This window comes from Drosophila albomicans, chromosome 2R, assembly GCF_009650485.2.
Source record: "Drosophila albomicans strain 15112-1751.03 chromosome 2R, ASM965048v2, whole genome shotgun sequence".
Lineage (NCBI taxonomy): Eukaryota > Metazoa > Arthropoda > Insecta > Diptera > Drosophilidae > Drosophila > Drosophila albomicans.
In genome coordinates this window covers 26,025,807-26,044,483 of record NC_047631.2, presented here as the reverse complement: position 1 = coordinate 26,044,483, position 18,677 = coordinate 26,025,807, and the positions used below count along the sequence as shown (strand labels likewise).

The 18,677-nt window shown below is 39.2% G+C and overlaps 8 protein-coding genes across 10 annotated transcripts; 3 read left to right on the top strand and 5 right to left on the bottom strand.

Annotated features, from left to right (window-relative positions):
- Positions 1 to 775: 775 nt before the first annotated feature.
- LOC117574347 (metallothionein-1) lies at positions 776 to 1,288 on the bottom strand. Its single transcript, XM_034258169.2, has 2 exons — positions 1,122 to 1,288; positions 776 to 1,044 (listed from the first exon to the last, which is right to left on the bottom strand). The coding sequence occupies exons 1-2, from the start codon at positions 1,141 to 1,143 to the stop codon at positions 941 to 943; spliced, it is 126 nt and encodes a 41-aa protein (XP_034114060.1). The 5' UTR covers positions 1,144 to 1,288; the 3' UTR covers positions 776 to 940.
- Positions 1,289 to 1,619: 331 nt separating this feature from the next.
- On the top strand, positions 1,620 to 6,667 carry LOC117575636 (GTP-binding protein Di-Ras2). The gene is made up of 4 exons (XM_034259916.2): positions 1,620 to 1,784; positions 3,499 to 3,887; positions 3,946 to 4,131; positions 4,202 to 6,667. The coding sequence occupies exons 2-4, from the start codon at positions 3,717 to 3,719 to the stop codon at positions 4,541 to 4,543; spliced, it is 699 nt and encodes a 232-aa protein (XP_034115807.1). The 5' UTR covers positions 1,620 to 1,784; positions 3,499 to 3,716; the 3' UTR covers positions 4,544 to 6,667.
- Positions 6,668 to 7,204: 537 nt separating this feature from the next.
- LOC117574530 (uncharacterized) lies at positions 7,205 to 9,536 on the bottom strand. The gene is made up of 6 exons (XM_034258392.2): positions 9,189 to 9,536; positions 8,849 to 9,100; positions 8,645 to 8,785; positions 8,448 to 8,578; positions 8,230 to 8,360; positions 7,205 to 8,169 (listed from the first exon to the last, which is right to left on the bottom strand). The coding sequence occupies exons 1-6, from the start codon at positions 9,441 to 9,443 to the stop codon at positions 7,685 to 7,687; spliced, it is 1,395 nt and encodes a 464-aa protein (XP_034114283.1). The 5' UTR covers positions 9,444 to 9,536; the 3' UTR covers positions 7,205 to 7,684.
- Positions 9,537 to 9,644: 108 nt separating this feature from the next.
- On the top strand, positions 9,645 to 11,096 carry LOC117574532 (charged multivesicular body protein 3). Of its 3 annotated transcripts, none has more exons than XM_034258396.2 (4): positions 9,645 to 9,970; positions 10,135 to 10,375; positions 10,444 to 10,855; positions 10,940 to 11,096. In XM_034258396.2, the coding sequence occupies exons 1-3, from the start codon at positions 9,926 to 9,928 to the stop codon at positions 10,842 to 10,844; spliced, it is 687 nt and encodes a 228-aa protein (XP_034114287.1). In that variant the 5' UTR covers positions 9,645 to 9,925; the 3' UTR covers positions 10,845 to 10,855; positions 10,940 to 11,096. The 3 variants fall into 3 exon arrangements, with proteins under 3 accessions (XP_034114287.1, XP_034114286.1, XP_034114285.1); XM_034258395.2 differs by having other exon boundaries at positions 10,921 to 11,096; XM_034258394.2 differs by having other exon boundaries at positions 10,444 to 11,096.
- Positions 11,097 to 11,131: 35 nt separating this feature from the next.
- LOC117574531 (serine protease easter) lies at positions 11,132 to 13,056 on the bottom strand. Its single transcript, XM_034258393.2, has 4 exons — positions 12,834 to 13,056; positions 12,376 to 12,572; positions 12,132 to 12,321; positions 11,132 to 12,071 (listed from the first exon to the last, which is right to left on the bottom strand). The coding sequence occupies exons 1-4, from the start codon at positions 12,922 to 12,924 to the stop codon at positions 11,341 to 11,343; spliced, it is 1,209 nt and encodes a 402-aa protein (XP_034114284.1). The 5' UTR covers positions 12,925 to 13,056; the 3' UTR covers positions 11,132 to 11,340.
- Positions 13,057 to 13,423: 367 nt separating this feature from the next.
- LOC117573797 (phenoloxidase-activating factor 3) lies at positions 13,424 to 17,006 on the bottom strand. Its single transcript, XM_034257205.2, has 6 exons — positions 16,413 to 17,006; positions 15,200 to 15,931; positions 14,432 to 14,534; positions 14,198 to 14,373; positions 14,035 to 14,139; positions 13,424 to 13,881 (listed from the first exon to the last, which is right to left on the bottom strand). Exons 1-6 carry the CDS (start codon positions 16,471 to 16,473, stop codon positions 13,487 to 13,489), a joined length of 1,572 nt encoding a protein of 523 aa, XP_034113096.1. The 5' UTR covers positions 16,474 to 17,006; the 3' UTR covers positions 13,424 to 13,486.
- LOC117573796 (uncharacterized) lies at positions 13,966 to 15,168 on the top strand. Its single transcript, XM_034257204.2, has 2 exons — positions 13,966 to 14,115; positions 14,702 to 15,168. Exon 2 carries the CDS (start codon positions 14,713 to 14,715, stop codon positions 15,049 to 15,051), a length of 339 nt encoding a protein of 112 aa, XP_034113095.1. The 5' UTR covers positions 13,966 to 14,115; positions 14,702 to 14,712; the 3' UTR covers positions 15,052 to 15,168.
- A 72-nt stretch (positions 17,007 to 17,078) lies between the features above and the next one.
- Positions 17,079 to 18,661, bottom strand: LOC117573795 (uncharacterized). The gene is made up of 2 exons (XM_034257203.2): positions 18,079 to 18,661; positions 17,079 to 18,013 (listed from the first exon to the last, which is right to left on the bottom strand). Exons 1-2 carry the CDS (start codon positions 18,307 to 18,309, stop codon positions 17,393 to 17,395), a joined length of 852 nt encoding a protein of 283 aa, XP_034113094.1. The 5' UTR covers positions 18,310 to 18,661; the 3' UTR covers positions 17,079 to 17,392.
- Between the last annotated feature and the right edge of the window lie 16 nt (positions 18,662 to 18,677).

The window sequence follows — 18,677 nt, the reverse complement described above, 5'->3', positions numbered from 1 at the left end:
TTGCGAGTATTTTTTTTTACGGCCCAAACTACGTTTCAGCAATTAGCATAGGTTGGTTAGCTGAGCCGTTGTCGATCTCCACTAGAGTTGTTTGTGGGCGCAAAAGGTTAAAAGGGGTATGGTTACCTATTGGCCTAAAACGACCTTTTGCCATGTGGAAATAGAAACAGCGAAGGTTTTGTTCTTTACCTTGCGGCGCATTTTAAATTGCGCACTTGGAAAATGTCAGATGATTGTTTATCTGATGAGTCACATTATGCGAAAACTCATACAATACAAAATTATACAGTATTTATTTACATTTGTACATATGTATGTACATCATAAAAACCATTGTGTATTTTTCTTACACAGAAACATAACTTTTCCAGCGGCAAATTGTTTTTTACGTTCTCAGAAACGCCTTTGTAATTATTCTTATCAATTATGAAAAAACCTGGTCAGCTATTTCCTTGAAATTGCATAACATTCTTATGCATACATACATAACACATACCTTTGCCCATCATACATACATGCACACAAACATACTTAACTACTTGTACAGTACGCAATACTTTTACATAGAGAAACAAAATACTGCAACAACAACTTAATGAAAGCACAAAGTAAATGGGGAAAAGGTTTCAAATTTCCCACAAGCTGCAAAATCAAGCGAAAAAGACAGAGATAGCGACGAGACTGAGGCCAGTCGGTAAAAAAGTTACTTAACCTAGAAAAGCATAATTGGACAGTCAAGAGATTGCACAAGCAGAAGAAATGACACAGCGTCGAGTATAATTTCAATTTTGGTTTATTGCATATAATTCAGTTAATTGAGAGAATCAGACAGTCAAGTTTACATTGCTTTGAATACAAATTATGAAAGCATGTTATGTATGTATGTGCGTATAATATAGGAAAATGTATTTTAAGCTTGAAGATTGATGATGCTTCTGGTTCACTTGGAGGCGCAACCGCACGACTTCTTGTTCTCGCCACCGCACTTGCAGTCAGTTCCGCAGTTGCAGGAACCCTTGTTGGTCTCAGAGGCGCATTTGCAACCTGAATAAAGCAATAAAATCAATTAATTAATTTCGACATAACCTCACTTTTCAATTTGATCCTTTTGCTGAACTTACCACTTCCGCATGGGCAAGGCATTTTGTTATAAATTGTTTTTTCACTTATCACTGAAGACGAAGAAAACTTTTTGATTTTTCACTCAAGTGCTGAGTCACTTTGCTTTTTGCTGCAGAATACAACTGATGCACAATCCACGGATGTCGCCCGATTTTATACACTTTCGAATCGAGGCTTTCCACATCGGGCGGGCAATTTAATTCCAGTTTTGCACACGCGACCGGCCGGCTACAAAAATTCTTTCGTGCCGTGTGCAAAAATCGTTGCGGCAACAACTTTGAAAGCTGTGTGGTGGGGTTTGTGTCTCGGCTAAAGAAAGTTTCTTATATGCGCGCCTCTTTTGATGTGCGAGCGAATGCGCTTGCGTGTGAAGCGAGAGCAAAATGAAAGAAAGAAACGTGTGGTGGATTAATGGGGCGGTACTGGGATTTCTTATCGTCGTACACAGCGAGCGTGTGTGTTCGTTCTCAATGTAGGAAAACCCTTGTTGTCTATCTGTCCATTCATCATCGGCTTCGGCCTGCGAAAGCGAATGCGAATGCGGAGAGAGTCAGTTCGTCAGTGTTTTTCCGATTTCTGAGTGCGGCTGCAGCACAGCAGGAAAAGTCGTGTGACATTTTGCCAAAACGAAATTTATGTGCAACGAAATGCAAGAGCTGCAAGTAAATAAAATACGCAATTTTCCATTGTTTATTATTATTGTTATGGTTATCTCCCCGCCCCATTCGCCTAACGTAAAAGAAGCCACAGTCAAGGCAATAACAAGGAACTAGGAGAAAAAAAACAACACACAGGCAAACTGACAAATTTGTGTATTTTTCTATTTCAATTGCCTACTGGTTAATGCGAGTGTGCGTGTGTGCCAGTGTGTGTGTGTGCGTGTATTATATGTAGGTGCAAATGCAACACACATAAAATCAATAAATCCAAGTCAAAATAAAATAAGCAAAAAAGAAAAAAAAGGAGAAAAAAATCAACGACTAACGCGTGTACAAAATGTTGTGCGTGAGCTGTGTCTCCTATGTATGTGCGTGTGTGTTAGTGTGCGTGAGTGTGGGTGTGTAAGTTTGTGGGCGTGGGAAAGACAACAAAAAAGAGCAAAACAGTAAGGCAACGGCAAGCACTGCGTAGGAAATTAGGTGGCAGCACACGACAAAAGGACACAGTGTGTGCGGAAGTGAACAATTTAAAGTTTGTGGTCACCAATACTCCTGAATGCTAGTATATAAATACATATGAATGTATATAGTGATATGTGTGTGTGTGTGTAGGAAGGGCTAGCGATTATTTAGCCCACGCATTTGTTGTTGTTGTTGTTGTTGTTGCTGGTAATTTTGTTGTTGTAATCGCCTGCACTTCAAAGCATCTATTTATACTCTGTAGGCGTGTGCTGTGCCCCTGTGTGCTTGTGTGTGTGTGTGTGTGTATAAGTGTGTGTGTGTGACCATAATGTGAACGAGTTGATACCTGAGCCCCAATCACAATCAAAAAACAAGTAAGAAAGCTACAGTCAAGTGTGCTCAACTGCGAAATACCCGTTACACAATAAATAGTTATAAATTGTGAGCGCCAAAAAGTATGCTATAGATGTAGAGTTGACCAAATTGGTTTTGCCAAAAGCTGTAAAGCAGTAAAGATCGAAGATCGTTGTTTTTGTATATTTTTCTATGAGATGAGTGTGTAAGATCTGTGAACTCTAAAAGAAACTTGAATTGTATTTGATCTTTAGATATATTGCTTTCTTTGTTTAATGTAGTTTCAGATGTATTATGTATTAGAAATTTGTTTATTATTTTGTTTACATCATAATACATATAAATTTTAATACATAAATTTAAGTAGTTATTATTATTTTATATCTTCGAGTATAAATTGTAAGACCAAAAGGTGCTTTAAGGATGTTCTTTTGAAGCTGCTTAAAAGCTGCCTTATTTGACTAGATACAAAACTTTTTCAGTGGCCACTTATGTATAATACCCTTCTACTCTGTGGCTAACGGGTATAATCACCCGCACCCCTCGTGCCCAAGCCGCCCACGTAGCAATAATAGTATGTAATCATAATAATAATGATGATGATGATATTGGCAATGACGTTGGCGTTGCCTAGGGCTATATAGCTAGATCTCTGCTTTCGTTAATTTTGACAACAAATAACTACAACAACAACAACAAAATGAAAATAAAAATCAATACCCTGCTCCTTACCTTTTTGTTTTTTAAATACATTTTGCTAAAATTGGCGCAGAGTAACCTAGCACATTATGAACCCCAAAAAAACAAAGTCCCCAGACGCAAGCGAAGCGTGTTCTGAAGAGGTTGTTGTGCGTGTGTGGTCGCAATATGATGGAATTGATTTGTTTCTTAATCGTTGCAGATAAACCAAAGTATGGCGCTCAAGTAAAACACAACACAACACAAAACATTCCACACAAAAACCCGGCACAACTCGACAACTGTGAAAAACAGCTAGAGGGGCGGCAGAGGACTCCACACATATTGTTGTTGTTGTTGCCGTTGTTTTCGGCAACTTACCAAGGAGGCCCTCCCACCACACGACACCACACCACACCACACAGTAGCCTAGATTCCAAGATGACGGAGCAAAAGAATCAAGTGACACGTGCGGCGCCCGAACAGAGCAACGACTATCGAGTGGTGGTCTTTGGTGCCGGTGGCGTTGGCAAAAGTTCCCTTGTGCTGCGCTTCATCAAGGGCACATTCCGCGAGAGCTATATACCCACCATCGAGGACACTTACCGACAGGTTGGACCCACTTACATATAGTATATGTCATTTCTATTTCTAATGCCCTTTCATGCAGGTGATCAGCTGCAATAAGAACATTTGCACATTGCAAATTACGGATACGACGGGTTCACATCAGTTCCCGGCCATGCAGCGTTTATCCATCTCCAAGGGTCACGCCTTCATTCTCGTCTATTCGGTGTGCTCCAAACAGAGTCTCGAGGAATTGCGACCCATTTGGGCGCTAATCAAAGAGCTGAAGGTTAGCCGAATGCTCTCTTCTTCATCTCCGTTCTTTTTTTTACGACCCTAATCCTCTTGTCTATTTTTAGGGTGATGTGAACTCGATACCCGTGATGCTGGTGGGCAATAAATGCGATGAGAGCACCGAGCTGCGGGAGGTGTCGCAAATTGAGGGGCAAGCGCAGGCCACCACTTGGAGCATATCATTCATGGAGACGTCGGCCAAGACCAATCACAATGTCACCGAGCTGTTTCAGGAGCTGCTCAACATGGAGAAGACGCGCACCGTCTCGCTGCAGTTGGATACGAAAAAGCAAAAGAAGCAGAAAAAGGAGAAGAAATGCAAGGAGACAAATGGTGCCATACCGGAGAATGGAGAGGCGGGCGCCAGTGGAGCTGGTGGCGTCAAGGAGAAGTGCGGCGTTATGTAAAATGTAAAATGTTCAAGCAAAACATGCACACATGCATGTATTATATTTGAGGTGACAGACAAATACTCGCATTGGGGACAGTTGGCAGTACTCGAGAACTCATCCCATTAACACACACACACACATTACAACCACATACGCATATAACATATACATATACATATATTATATATACCACTTTGGGACTGATGTTATCAGAGAACACAACCTGCATACCAAACAAAAAAACCAAAAACAAACAAAAAACAGAAATGAAAATATATTATTAATTATAGATGAATAATAGGACAAGCATTACAAGTATATTTTGCATACATAGATTTTATCCCTAACATCTTTTAGAAGATGATCAACATAACTTCTCCCTCCCCACCCCCCCACACCCAAATCGCACCCACATACAAATCATATGAATAACAATTTGAATTTTGAGTTTTGGGAAAAAACAATGAAATGAAAAGAAATCGAAAAGAAAAGAAAAAACTATTACATCTGAAACGTAACGGCATACATATCAAATACACATAAACATACTTTGCATACATCGCATGACATACTCGCACATAATATAAGATCAGCATTATACTGGATATGATCATAATGATAATGATAATGATATATGAATATCTCAAATGAAAAGCCAAAGTACCTACATATTTAAACGTAATAAGACATACAATTTTTATCTAACTAACTAACAATCTATCTACTAAATGATAAACCAAAAACAAAAACCAAAATACTAAAAACCAATTACAATGTGTATTTACATAAAACAAAAACCTTCATTAACTTAAAACAGAAGACAAATACAAAAGCAAACAAAATACTTAAGACAATTATATGGAGCATTTGTACTGGGAACAGAACGGAATCAAATCGAACAGCAGAATAGAGCATATCCGTTCCATTCCATTCTGTTCCGTTTGTTGGCAAAAAGTCTCCTTTCTGACTATCAATCAATTGCTGTATAACTATTTACCACCAACAAAAATCTATTGAAAACAAATTGCTTTACTTTCGTCGCTTGAAAAAATGTATAAATAATACTCAGAATCATAGCCATCAATCTATCTATATATATGAGATGATCGAACAACAAGAAATACACAAAAACAAAAGACGCCTAATTCATTTCTTCAGAATTGTTTACTTTCCACTTTCAAAGTTTAGTGCATAATGCATTTTATTGTATGTATATTTGAATATGTATTCATTTACAATTATTTGCTGAAATTTATTAACACTTAAAGTATAATGCAGTTATAATAAATTAGCTTTAGTCAAAGGTTCAAGCTTCGCGTGAGGATCCAATGTTTGCATTTGGGATCCTTACACTAGGCAATAAGCACAATTTTTTGCCGCTCATTAAGAAATTGTAGATTTAGTTTTAATAAACACAAAATGAAAAATCGAAAAAAAAAACAAACCAAAAAATGAGGAAAACTAAACATCGAAGTTATCGAAGAATGTGTGTACGAAGAATGGAACATATAAGTTGCCTGTTTTTTAAAAACGCAAATTTTTAATGAAATATGTATATCTATGATTAACTTGAAGTAAAAACGGTTCACAACAAACAATATTATGGTATTTAACAATCGAAATCGTTGGTTGGCTTGTGCATAGGTGTAGGAGTTAAAGTCGATTTGAGGAATTCAAATTGTTCGCGTTGTTTTGCTGTTAATTGATATTAAAATGGCATTAGTTATTATGTATAATATAAAGAAAAGAAGAACAACATTATGTATGATGTATATCCCTATCCAAAGCCACGTACACAGTAAACAGTTTCAATGAACTGATGTTAAACTATTGTAATTATTATTATAGTTAATTCTTATTATATATTATGACTTTGCTCATTTCTTATGCACACAGTAAACATACAAAACATACACTGAATAATAATGAAGAACATGAATGATAAAGATCATACATCCATACATATTACTATATTAATATTATATACCTAGTACATACCTATTATATTGTTGAATTTGTGTAGAAAAATTATTAACCAAGATTTTGATAGCGGACCAATTTGCGTATAAGATTTCAGAAATCAATTTAGATAAATTCTCTCGGTTTGCCATAGTCAAGAAAAAACAAAAAAAACAAAAACGTAAAGTGAATGAACGTAATAATACAATACAATAATACGCGTACATAGTATATTATTAATTATTATATAGTATGTATGTATTATGTGAAACCTAATGCCAGCCTTAGTTAAAACCAAAATCTTATTATGTACTTGTTAGCATGATCCTGAGTGCTTTAGGTTTGCCCCTTAGTTTCCCCGATAGCTTTTAGTTAGGTTTGTTAGGCTCTTGACAGCAAAACTGGTTATGGCTTAAACAAAAAAAAAATGTACGTGCCGCGTATTGGGAGTACAATACAGTACAATAGACATATTATATAGATGACATCAAATGAATAATTAGTTGCATAATAATGTTAAGAAATGTAATGTATAATAATGTAATACTGCAGCAGACATTATTATACATATGTATGTTTGTATTTGTATGTAATTCGAAAGTATAATTTAAAATACAACGAATGAATATATTTACACCGAATTATTTTTAATTTTTTTATGAATATACATATATATATATTAACTTATTATACACACAACATATTAGTTGTATATTAAACTAGTTTATTATTCACGATGAATATTTGATTATTGCTTACATTTCAAATATGCAACTCATACAAACAAAGAGAAAAACACTCAATGCTAATAATATGTTGTAAATATATGAACAAAAATAATTCAGCAACAAAAAAACGCCATTATTGGTATATATATATACAATTTTGAAGTGGCCAGCAGAATAAAAAATAATATATATTATACATATATAGGAAACATGTAATAGACAGTTTTTGGGAGGCCTATTAATGACACTTAATGAAATCTTATTGTTGGAGATTTAACTTATAATAATTATCGTGCAAAAATGAAATAAATACACGCAAAAAATAATTTAAATAAAGAATAATTTAACTATGACAAAAAATTATTAAGTGGTAACTGACTCGTTTACTTGGGTAAAAAACTGGTAAAAATTCTTTGAAGTATATCATCACAAACATTACATTAAATACAGGCTTAAAGTGGCCACACTGCTAAGGCTTGCTAATATGAATATCATTATCATTATCGTCGTTGTCGTCGACGACTGTAAATCCAGCTTCTTGAGCGATGTCTGCAAAGCTACTGCTGGCATTAAGCTGCTCACTCGATGTATCCTTTGAAGAAGGTTTGACTTTCTTGCTTGGTGAAGTGCTTTGTGGTGGTGCCTCCAGTTGCTCCAGCACCTCTTGAACCCCAGAAACGGCTAATTGTGCTTGCGATTCCGACGTTGTTAGTTGCGCACGGTTCATCACGTTTAGCAACATTTTCAGGTTCTCACCCGACAAAGAGTCGCTTGCTGAGCCACCTGCGAGGGATGCTTGTTGCGTGGCTTGGACGGGTGGAGGCGGGTTCCGATGCATGAATTGTATCCATACCTTGGGACTTATGATGTATTTGAACGTAAGCTTCAACATGTAGCTTATCATGCAGACTAGTGCAATTGGTGCAATTAAGTTGTACGGGAACCCTAAACCATCTATAGAAAAAAAAAGTTATTTTCTATTATTATTTCATTATTTCCTATATTAAAACTTACTGGTTAATTTGGTCATGGTATCCGTTGTCTTCTCCAGCAGCATTTCAATTTGTTTTATGAATATATCACTTGTGTATATGACAAAAACGTGATCGGGTCGACAAAACGGCATAATCAATTTTGTTGATTTACTACAATTTGTAAAAAGATAATTGTATTGATAAGATTGTTATATAAAATTAATCTCAAGATTATTTTCCTTTGTTAGAGATACTTGCATTAAACGTTTCTTTTGAATTTGTTCGGGGGTTTCCCTTGAAATAAAACCGAATAGTCGCGAAAACCAGGAACTCTGATCAATTTCTTGATGACTATCAATCACTTCCAACATGGCATCGACTTCCATTTTCTAAAGTACAGCAGCATTTTGTTAATTTCCGCAAGTGTCTTTTAAATTAGTTAATTTAATACATACTCTATTGCACTCCAAATAAGTGTGAAAATAGCCATATAGAAATACGCCGCCAATTACAATAACGAATACCGGAATCCGATAACGTTTTCTCACAAGCCAACCGGCAGCAATAGAGAGCAATACTGCCAATAAAAATTTTACCTGGCAAAACGAGTTTTTTGTTTATATTTCCACACATGGTGTTCTATAAAAGGCAATACTAACCTCAGATATTCTCAGCAACTGTACAAAATCCTTGTACATGTCTGTAATCAGAGCTTTTACTCCCATTCCTTGATGTGAGAACCCATAATCGCCTTCGGCTGTATACAAAGGTAAATCCTTGGCTTTATCCATAATTTGACTGAGAACAATATCAATATCTCGTACATCTTGCGCTGCTTCAAGTTCTTCAATTTGTGACGGCAGCAATGTAAATAGCAGCGATCGCTTAAAAAGCTGCGCCGATTTGCTATGCTAAAGTTGTAAAATAGTTGGACAAACATTATTTTAATTACATGACGTCATCTTGCCCAATTAGGCAAATGAACGCATGTCAACTTACTTGTAGTTTATTGCGGCTGAATAGTGAGTTAACGAACTTTTTAAAATATATTAATGCTAGTTGATCCTCGACGGAGGCAATAGATTTTGGCTCTGTTGGCGACTGGCAAAGACACGCATCCTCAGTGTTGGTGGGATGATTGAACGACTCTGGTGATAGTTTTGTCCAGTCGTGGGGTTCCACCCACGTATTCTCAGTACAGCACACATTATGGAATAACAATACTAAACAACTAACTATTGCGTTTGTACGCATTATGATTTTATTTTAATATTCACTCTTTCTACCACTTGTAACACTAACGCTTCACAGTTTACCAGACGAACATCTGATCACAATTGCGCGGTTGTCGGCCAGTGTTGGAAAGTCACCGTAACGGAGAGTTCAACAAAACAGTACGCTGCTCATTTACAGCACAGCACATACAATTCTTTGTTACTTCTGTCATAATATAAATTAGCAATTGAGTAATTTTATTACAATATTTTTAAATTACGTATGAATTTAAGTTTTTTAAATTAAATAGTAGAATTATTCGCAATTTGTATTAGTTTTGGTCGAGCTGTTTACCAAACGCTTGTAGGCGTTGCCAGACTATCGCTAGTGAACTGTAAACAATACTGCAGTGTTGCCAGATACATATTCATAAAATGACTCAGAAGCAGTGTAGAGCTAAATAATTTAATAATAACAATAATAACAAATTAATCTTAGCGTTTCGCTATAAATCGTTTAAAATGGGCTTATTCGGCAAAACCCCCAGCAAGGATCCCAAAGAGCAGGTTTGTACCCTTTCACCGAATTAGGCCATGCAGTTTCTTGTGTTTTTTTTTTTGCGCGTTAACAAGGCCAATCAATTGATGACCATGAAATGATGTCATGTTCCAGTTGTTTTGTTTCTCTGAATTCGGCGATCTAAATACCCGTTTCTCCGCTTTCGTCGTAGGTGCAAGAATGGACGCACAAAATACGGAAAGAGGGCAATCAGCTCGACAGGCAAATACGCAGCATACAACGAGAGGAGGAGAAGGTGAAACGCTCTCTTAAGCAAGCCGCTCAGAAGAATGATAGGGACACCTGCATCATTCTGGCTAAAGAGATTGTTAACGCACGCAAAGCAATCAATCGTATTTACACCTCCAAAGCGCACCTCAACTCTGTACAGATGCAGATGAAAAACCAATTGTGTATGTAATAGTATTTTAAATCCTTTTTATTGTAGGTTGACAAATGTTTTGTTTGTTTCAATTTTTAGCCACGTTGCGAGTTGCGGGATCGCTACAGAAATCGACTGAAGTCATGCAGGCCATGCAGAGTCTGGTACGTTATCCCGAGTTGGCCGGCATTATGCGTGACATGTCCAAGGAAATGATGAAGGCGGGCATCATTGAGGAAATGCTGGACGAGACCATGGACTCGCTAGAGGACACCGAGGAGTTGGAGGAGCAGGCAGCCAAGGAGGTGGACAAAGTGCTCTGGGAGATAACAGATGGCAAGTTGGGCGAGGCGCCATTGCCACCAGAAGCAACGCCCGCTGATAAGACGCCGGCGGCAGCTGCCGCAGCACGTGTTCCCGTCGAGGTTGCCGACGATGAAGACGAGGAGGGCGAAGAGCTGCAGGAGATGCAGAGTCGTCTCGCTTCGTTGCGTTCGTAAATAAGTTGCCAGTAAGGGTCTCTCAATCCACCAATACTTACAATACTAATGCTTAGATTCGGATTATTCAATGTAGCTTGTGATTTACATTTTAGCACGCCCACAATTAATCCCAAACTATTTAATTCGAATTCCCGACTCCCGACAGTGAATCAAACGAAACCAAATTAAGTCAGCTCAACTTGTATTCTATGATGTAGAAAGTATCAAGTATATACACAATGTTTTGGTTCACATTGTTTTTTGTTCTAACCATTTTATTTTTTGTATATTATTTATTGCATAATCTTTAACGTATATTAAATCGAATAAGAAGAAAACTAAGTTTTTAAGATCGAGTTTAAGATCTTGATATTTTATAGCATACATTTAGGCTGAACCCAAAAATACAATGCAATTGATGGAACCCAAGATAAAAACGTTAATTTTGTGGAACTTGTGCTCCGCTTGTCATTGTCTTTAATAGCAAACAGTTATAAACTATATTAACTATTTTTTATGGCTCCAAAGTGGCTTGTATCCAATCCACATATGATCCAACACGACTATAGACACCTGGCCAGCCATTTAAGCCACACGGTGTGGGCCCAAAGGAGACAACACCGGCCAAAAAGAAATATGTGTTTACTTTGTTCGTGTTCTGGCCGATCAGTGGACCACCGGAGTCACCACGACACGAATCCACACCTTCCATGCCTCCGGCACACATCTGCGTGTTCTCCAGCTTAATATTCTGGCGACTGTAAACATTTTGGCATTCATCCAATGTGAAGCCGTCGACAGTGGCTTTGAGCTTCAAATTGCTGGCAGACAGCTCCTCCGTCTTGCCCCAGCCAGCCACATCCATGGCAATGCCATCGAACGTGGCATCACGAAGATTCGCATCCAATGGCAAGCAAATGGGACGCACGAAGTCCGTGTATTCAATTTGCCGGGCCATTCGCAACAGCGCAATATCGTTGACCTGATTCTTTGAGCTGGGATCATACGATGGATGCGGTATAGTGCGTTCAACGGCGATATCCAAATGCGGAGGTGCACAATCTTTCATGCCGCGCACATCGACCTCACAGTCGGGATCGGTGGCCGTGTCCCATTCGCCCAGACGGACGCCTGTGAGACGCCAATCGGCTGGCAGGGATTTTCCATTGACACAATGGGAGGCGGTGACCACGTAGCGTGTGTTGATTAGTGAACCACCGCAATGATGACCTTTAGAGCCACTGCCTATAAATAGAAATTTAGCAAAAGTCGTAAGCTTTCTAATAATCAAATGTAATTAATTACCTTTTGTATATTCGACTAATGCCATCCAGGGGTATTCATCGATTTTGGTCTTGACTCCGCCGTAAATGCGATTCGACAGCAGATTGCCACATTGACCCGGCAATGGCAACAGACTTGTATTTGTATTATTCACTGGAGGTTTGACTGTGGTTATAGGAGTAGTGTCCCTATAGCGATCCGGGCAGCAGATCTAAGCAAGATGGATCATTAGTTAAAATAGAGGAAATTCTCAGTCTTAACTTACCAACACTTTGCCATTAACATAGCCACATTGACTGCGACTCAAGTACAATTTATCCGCATCCCTTAAGGGAGATGTTGTCAGCAGCCCATAGAGATATTTACAATCCTCAAGATGAATGCAAAGTGCACGTTCCCGATTTGGAGTTATGCAGCGACCGTAGTTTGGCACCTGATTAGCCTCATTGGGGAAATAAAACTCTGCGTAAATCACACAAAATGATTATAGTTATAATGCCGAATCGAAGTTAATAATTTGTGTGTTTGTTGCCGATTATACTATTAGAAACTGGTTTCTTACGACAGATGGATGATGTGAAGGCCCCTCCAAACAAACACACACACATACACACACGCATATGCCAATACAGTCAGGCTTACGTACATAATACATACATTAATCAAATATTCTTTTTGCTTCTTTCGGACTTTCTTTGCCGTTTCCCTTCGCTATTTACTTACGCGCATTTGTTAAATTAACACCAACTGCAAGCACGACACAAATTGCAATTAACTTAATCATATTTATTTTAATTGTATGTATGTGTAACATAAAAATGTCTTAAAGTCTTTAGAGTTTGAGTTTTTTCCGATCGTATAGCTTATGCAAATATTTCCGTACAACTTTTCGGTGTCACAACAGCTGAAGAAGATGCCGAAGTCAGACTTCGCACACGACTGAGAAGTCGCAGGTGGTGAGCGCAGCTTAACAGAGAACTTTTGAGTGAGCTTTGATAAGAGCTTTTGAACTCCCGTTTTGTTGTTGTTGTTGTGCAAGCGAGAAAACGTTCGGTTGAAATGTAAAGTGAAAATTGCAAGTTTCTGTTTTGTTGTTGTTGCTATTATTTAATAATGTAATCCTCATATTTGTGTTGAGGTTTGGTTTATTTTTATATATTTGATACTCCTGTGATGTTAAGGTACTTTAAATTTGCTGTACAGATTCTTCACTTAATAAAATAAAATGAAAAAAAAAAAAAATTATTTAATAATACGTTTAATATTTTTCTATCGATTATTATACATAACTGGATATGTTATATGTCATATGTTAATTCTATGTATATTGGTAAGCTTTGGCATATACAAAAAAGAAAGAATAGCTTTGCAGCCGCTCATGTGCTAGCCACTGGCATTGCTGTAATGCTATCGAAGATCCAGTTGAGAAAGGAGCTAACGGCCGTGTAGACACCCGGAATAGTGGAAACCCCACAAAGTGTTGGCCCAAACGCAACAATTCCTAGCAACGTATAACGGCCATTGGAATTCAGAATCCCCGAGGTGCCGTCGTCCATAAACGGTCCGCCGCTGTCGCCGCGGCACACATCGTTCATCGGTTGTCCTTGGGCGCAGAGATGATTCGGCGTGATGACAATCGGTTGCTGAAAGTTCTCGCTCAGATTGGCATAAGCTATCGCACAACTCGTTGTGTTGACTATCGGTAATCGAATGAAACGCGCTGAAGCTGAGCTTGTAAAGTTTGCCGAACTGTTGTTGTTGTTGCCGTTGACTGCAAAGAAACAAAGCAGGCAAAGGTTTAACATTATTGTGTGATTTGTTTGCTGAGCAAGTGAAAAAGCATTAGTTCTATTAGTCTACTTCAATTGTTCATTCTTCTTTTAATTTTTTGGTGTATGTCTATTTTTACATAATAAAAACGTACTTTCCGAAGTTGTGCTCCAACCGGCAGCGACGCCCATTTGGCCAATTAATCGATTCGCAAGCGCAGCAGTGCTGTTTAAAGGTAAGCAGATTGGCGTGAAACTCACTAAAAGAAGAAACATTAGCTAAATGTTGTAGTGGACCATCACTGGTTCTGAATTTACCTAGCTTAGTTCTCAAATTCAGCAGTGCGATGTCGTTTGCATACTTCGGCTGATCGTAGTTGGGGTGCACTATAACTCGGGCAATCGCAAATAGATTGGGTGCACTGCAATTATTGGCAGCACTGGCTGCGCAGTCCTGTGCACCTGGTTTCTCGTCGCCTATGCGCACCTGAAAACTGAGAAAGGGTTTAGCGTGGTTCCTGTGGGGAAATAAATAAGTCTTCTTGTACGTACATCTCTAAATCGCTGACCAAGTTAACAACGCAATGTGCAGCTGTAATCACGTAGTCACTGGCAATGAGGGAGCCCGAGCAGCGGTAGCTGATGCGACCATTTGCTACCATAATTAATAGATTGAAATGAAGTAGGAAATTAAGCGAGAGTTTTTAATATCTTATTACTATTCTATTGATAATATTGTAGTTTTGGTTATGGGAACAGAGTACCAATATTTGCTATTCTACTTTAATTTCTTGAGAATCCTCTCACAAATCTCTTTTCCAGTCTAATCCAAAATGAGTAAGCCTGGTTGTTGTTGCAAGAGTGCCAATGAAACGAGCCCAAATTGTGTCTATTGTCGTAACAAAAATCAAGTAACTTATGATGATAATAACTACTACCAAAACGATTATAACAATCAAAATCAATATGCCTACGATCCCTATGGACAATATGGCTATGGCCAAGGTAGCGAATATTCATACGATAAGGATGGTGGTTACTCCACGGGCAGTCAGTATAGCGATGGCGAACAGGACAATTCCAATTGGGATCTGGTAAAGCCTGTGTTGGTCTTTGGTGTCGGTTGTTTTCTGACCTCCCAAATGGTGAATGTGGCCAACGAGCTGGGCTAAGAGCAAAACTGCTCTGTATTTTAGATGTTTGGGTCTGTCTTTTTTTTTTTTTCTTATTTCTTGATGAAATGTTAACCCATTGATCTTTCTACACAACTCATACAAACACTGACGTAATAAAATTTTTGGTCTTGATAATTAAACTCACTGCGATTGCGGTATGCGATCCTTGCCAGCCAAGGATATTGTCCTGGTTGCGTTTCCTCTCCTCCCAGAATGCGAGTTCTCAAACTCGAGCCACAGTCTGCGGTATTCAGACGTGCCGCAAACTCTGCCGTGGGCGTTGTAGCCGACGAAGGGGGCGGTGTGCTTGTTTCTGAAGCGGGTCCTGGCTGGCTTACAACTTGCTCCTGGCTGGCAGCGGCCATAAGTTCTCCTTGCGCCTTGCTCTCGATGGAGTCGTCGAAACGCAAATCACCGGGAAACACAATGGGACGATCCTTCGGCGGTGGACGTCGTCGTGGTTGCTGCTCGTCGTGATCGATGCGATAATGGTAATGAAAGTGGTGTTCATCCATTTCCTCCTCAATAGGTTGGGGGCAATTACGTTGTGCGGCGAAGTCGTGATAATCATGCAGCTGTTTTTCCATCTGATGAGCCGCATGTCCATCGAAGACGCTGTTGGACCGCGATCTTGTGGCCACATCCCAAACCCAGCGATCTGGGGGCGGCGCCACACGTATTATGCGATTGCCATGCAACAGTGTCTCATGATGGGGACAACAGACGAGTGGATCGAGTCCTTCAAAGCCACAGGCAGCTGCGTGAACCATCGCAAAGATGGCGGCACGATCCTCGATCTTGTGCTGCAGGAGCATGCGAGAGAAGGGTAGACAGTCCTTGATACGGATGCAGTGACAAATGCCGGTGACGCAAACAGCTGCGAAAATTTGGGAATTGCTTGAGGTGAAGTGACTCGGCAAGAAAAATTGAAAACGTTAAGAAACAACAACAGCGAGAAGCGAAACCAATAGTCAAGGTCAATATCTGCAAACCAGAAGTGCGGTGCCTAAAGCGTCAAGACACGAACCTAAACAACAACAACAACTAAAAAGTCTGGCACAGCAGCAATTACTGAGTCACTTTTGCCATCGTTTTCGTTGATTACGTTTGTATTTGTGTGCGTAGTTTATTGCCCTTCGCTTTGCTCCGGCTGCGGAGCATGATGTTAGCACATTTGCTTTGGGGAATTTCTAGTCATTGACCTTGACCCACTGTCAAATGATTGTTCTTTAGCTACAAAATTGAATTTCGTTATACAATACAAAGACACAATTGCCAATCACTTGTGCTCGGGTGTCTCGCGTGTCAAGTTCGTTGTTTAAGTCATTGGTTTTTAGTTTTGTTGTAGTTGAACTCACATTGAAAACATGCTATGAACACAGCTGTTATGTACAGGAGTTTTGCCTGCAGCCACTGCATTTTAAGCTTTTCTTACGCAGTCAATAATACACACACCCACACACACACACGCGCGAAATAAGCGAGCAGGAACACGAAGACGCACACGAAACACAGCCTTACGAAGTCGCACACGATTCTTAGCTAATCATTGAAATTTAGACCGAGCGAACGCGCGCACAACTGATGCCTTCGAGGTGCAAAATAAAATTGAAATAAATTGGTTCAATATTGTGAGATATAGTATCTCTTATTTCCATTTCCATGCCTTTGCTGTTTTGTGTTTTATTGTTGTGTTACTTTGAATAAATGATTTTTTTTTTATCAGCAGCGAATCAAAACAAAGAGGGACACACAAAAACAAATTATACGCCAGCCAGCCAGTTGAGCTTATGAAAGAGCAATCAGTACACGCAAGCGCACACACACGTAGTAAACCAGAGCAAGCGAGCAAGAGAGCGATAAATTAGTGTAGGCTGATGTAAGGAGAGTGAACGAGCGCACGATCATAACAGGCTCAACATCCGAGTAGCACTGCCTTGCCTTCTCTCGTGCGTAAGTTGAAGCGCCGGCATCACATACACACTCACAGTCACCAGAAACAGCAATAAAAACATGTTTTGAGATATACTCACTCGCACGGCATTAGACTCGACTTTAATTATATTTTTAGCCAAAAATAATTAATATGTACGTATTCTAAACAAATGATTATTGCAGTCAGAGATAATAGTCACGTATTTATATATATTTTGATCTTCTTACAGCGCTCTTCACAAAAGTATTACTAACATGGTTTAGTAGAATGCACTTGAACTTAAAATATAGAATGTCTAACTTTCTAGAAATGTATGTATATGTATGGAATGTAATTGATGCTGAGTGCTGATGTTGCGTTAAGCCTTTTTCGTTCGTTGATCATCAAAGTAGGCGCCATCATCTATGCCACCGGGACTATCTCAGCTGCAGTTGCTGTCGGCGGCGCAGCAGCAGAGGCAACAGTAACAATGACACTGGCTGAAACGTTATTCTCGACCTGTTCTACAGGTTCGACGATCAACGGCGACTGTTGCTGCTGTAGAGTTGGGGACGCATTCACCGCAATCGTTGTCACTGAAGCAGACGACGAAGATGCATAAGTGCCATTTGTGTCAGCATGAACTTGATCATCATTATTAACATCATCATCATCATCATCGACTGGTGTTTCTTGACGCAACACGGCTGCCAAATGATTATCATTATCTGTCTCCAAAGTCTGGTCAATAGCAGCGTTTACTACCACAACTGCTGATGTTGAAGTTGGATCTGAATCTATTGTGACCGGCAATGTATCTGAGACTGTTGTTGGCGATTGCTCTAGTTCACAATCTACTGAGTTGCCGCTAGTTCCATTTACATTTAAATGCACAGCTACATCACCATTGTGCATTGAATGCGGCGTCTTCAGCTCATTGATGATTTTTTCTCCGACTTTGGGGTCGATCTCGTTGATTTTCTCTTGCAGTTTGCATTTGAAGTCACTTGGCCACTTTGGATTCCATTCACGAAACAGTTTAATCTGTTTAGTAAAGAAACAGTATTAGAAAATGGAGAGAAATTTTTAAGTATTTTTTAAATAGTTACGCGGCATTGAAATAGACTCATCGGCTTGTCCTGCACTCCAGACGTGGCCAACGAATTGACGACGCCATTCACATAGCTGCCATTTCCATTTCCAGTGCCAGCTTCACCTTCTCTTGTGAGATATTCCACCAATACATAAACGAAATCGTCGCGTTGCAGCTCGCTCCATTCGTTAAACCATTGTATGATATAGCGGAACTCCCCGTCTACTGATAAATTACTCATAGACATATTTGATTTTTTTCACACACCCCCGCAAACACTTTTGAAAAGACAGCAATTTTGCACTGATGCTGCGGTCAATGTAAATTGAGTGAGATTCTTGGCGCAGTTAAATGAACTCAGGCGTTTAACTACTCTCTGTCCGCTTCAAAGTTTCTACACTAACAACACACAACCCGTTTCTAACTTTTTTCTTCGTCGCTGCTTGGGAATATACAAAGCCCAGCTCATAACAGCTGTTGCGTCGCTCACCGCACAAAATGTATCGATATGCGGCAATGCGGCGTTACACAGCACCCGCACCTTATTTGAAAAATGCACAAATGTTGAATGAAAAACATTTGCGCTAAGTTATAGTAATTACAATTTATAAAAAC

Bases quoted from the DNA above. Each gene is read 5' to 3' on its own strand.
- LOC117574347 (XM_034258169.2), bottom strand. From the start codon at position 1,143: ATGCCTTGCCCATGCGGAAGTG. The intron at 1,045-1,121 runs GTAAGTTCAGCA...TGCTTTATTCAG, and splicing joins GCCTTGCCCATGCGGAAGTG to GTTGCAAATGCGCCTCTGAG.
- LOC117575636 (XM_034259916.2), top strand. From the start codon at position 3,717: ATGACGGAGCAAAAGAATCAAGTGACACGTGCGGCGCCCGAACAGAGC. The intron at 3,888-3,945 runs GTTGGACCCACT...CCTTTCATGCAG, and splicing joins TCGAGGACACTTACCGACAG to GTGATCAGCTGCAATAAGAA. The intron at 4,132-4,201 runs GTTAGCCGAATG...GTCTATTTTTAG, and splicing joins CGCTAATCAAAGAGCTGAAG to GGTGATGTGAACTCGATACC.
- LOC117574530 (XM_034258392.2), bottom strand. From the start codon at position 9,443: ATGCGTACAAACGCAATAGTTAGTTGTTTAGTATTGTTATTCCATAAT. The intron at 8,786-8,848 runs GTTAGTATTGCC...TCGTTTTGCCAG, and splicing joins AGTTGCTGAGAATATCTGAG to GTAAAATTTTTATTGGCAGT. The intron at 8,170-8,229 runs GTAAGTTTTAAT...TTTTTTCTATAG, and splicing joins TACCATGACCAAATTAACCA to ATGGTTTAGGGTTCCCGTAC.
- LOC117574532 (XM_034258396.2), top strand. From the start codon at position 9,926: ATGGGCTTATTCGGCAAAACCCCCAGCAAGGATCCCAAAGAGCAG. The intron at 9,971-10,134 runs GTTTGTACCCTT...CTTTCGTCGTAG, and splicing joins GCAAGGATCCCAAAGAGCAG to GTGCAAGAATGGACGCACAA. The intron at 10,376-10,443 runs GTATGTAATAGT...TTCAATTTTTAG, and splicing joins GCAGATGAAAAACCAATTGT to CCACGTTGCGAGTTGCGGGA.
- LOC117574531 (XM_034258393.2), bottom strand. From the start codon at position 12,924: ATGTTACACATACATACAATTAAAATAAATATGATTAAGTTAATTGCA. The intron at 12,573-12,833 runs GTAAGTAAATAG...TGATTTACGCAG, and splicing joins TGTTAATTTAACAAATGCGC to AGTTTTATTTCCCCAATGAG. The intron at 12,322-12,375 runs GTAAGTTAAGAC...CATCTTGCTTAG, and splicing joins ATGTTAATGGCAAAGTGTTG to ATCTGCTGCCCGGATCGCTA.
- LOC117573796 (XM_034257204.2), top strand. From the start codon at position 14,713: ATGAGTAAGCCTGGTTGTTGTTGCAAGAGTGCCAATGAAACGAGCCCA.
- LOC117573797 (XM_034257205.2), bottom strand. From the start codon at position 16,473: ATGCAGTGGCTGCAGGCAAAACTCCTGTACATAACAGCTGTGTTCATA. The intron at 15,932-16,412 runs GTGAGTTCAACT...AAATTTTCGCAG, and splicing joins GTTCATAGCATGTTTTCAAT to CTGTTTGCGTCACCGGCATT. The intron at 14,140-14,197 runs GTAAATTCAGAA...TTCTTCTTTTAG, and splicing joins GAATTTGAGAACTAAGCTAG to TGAGTTTCACGCCAATCTGC.
- LOC117573795 (XM_034257203.2), bottom strand. From the start codon at position 18,309: ATGTCTATGAGTAATTTATCAGTAGACGGGGAGTTCCGCTATATCATA. The intron at 18,014-18,078 runs GTAACTATTTAA...TTTACTAAACAG, and splicing joins TGAGTCTATTTCAATGCCGC to ATTAAACTGTTTCGTGAATG.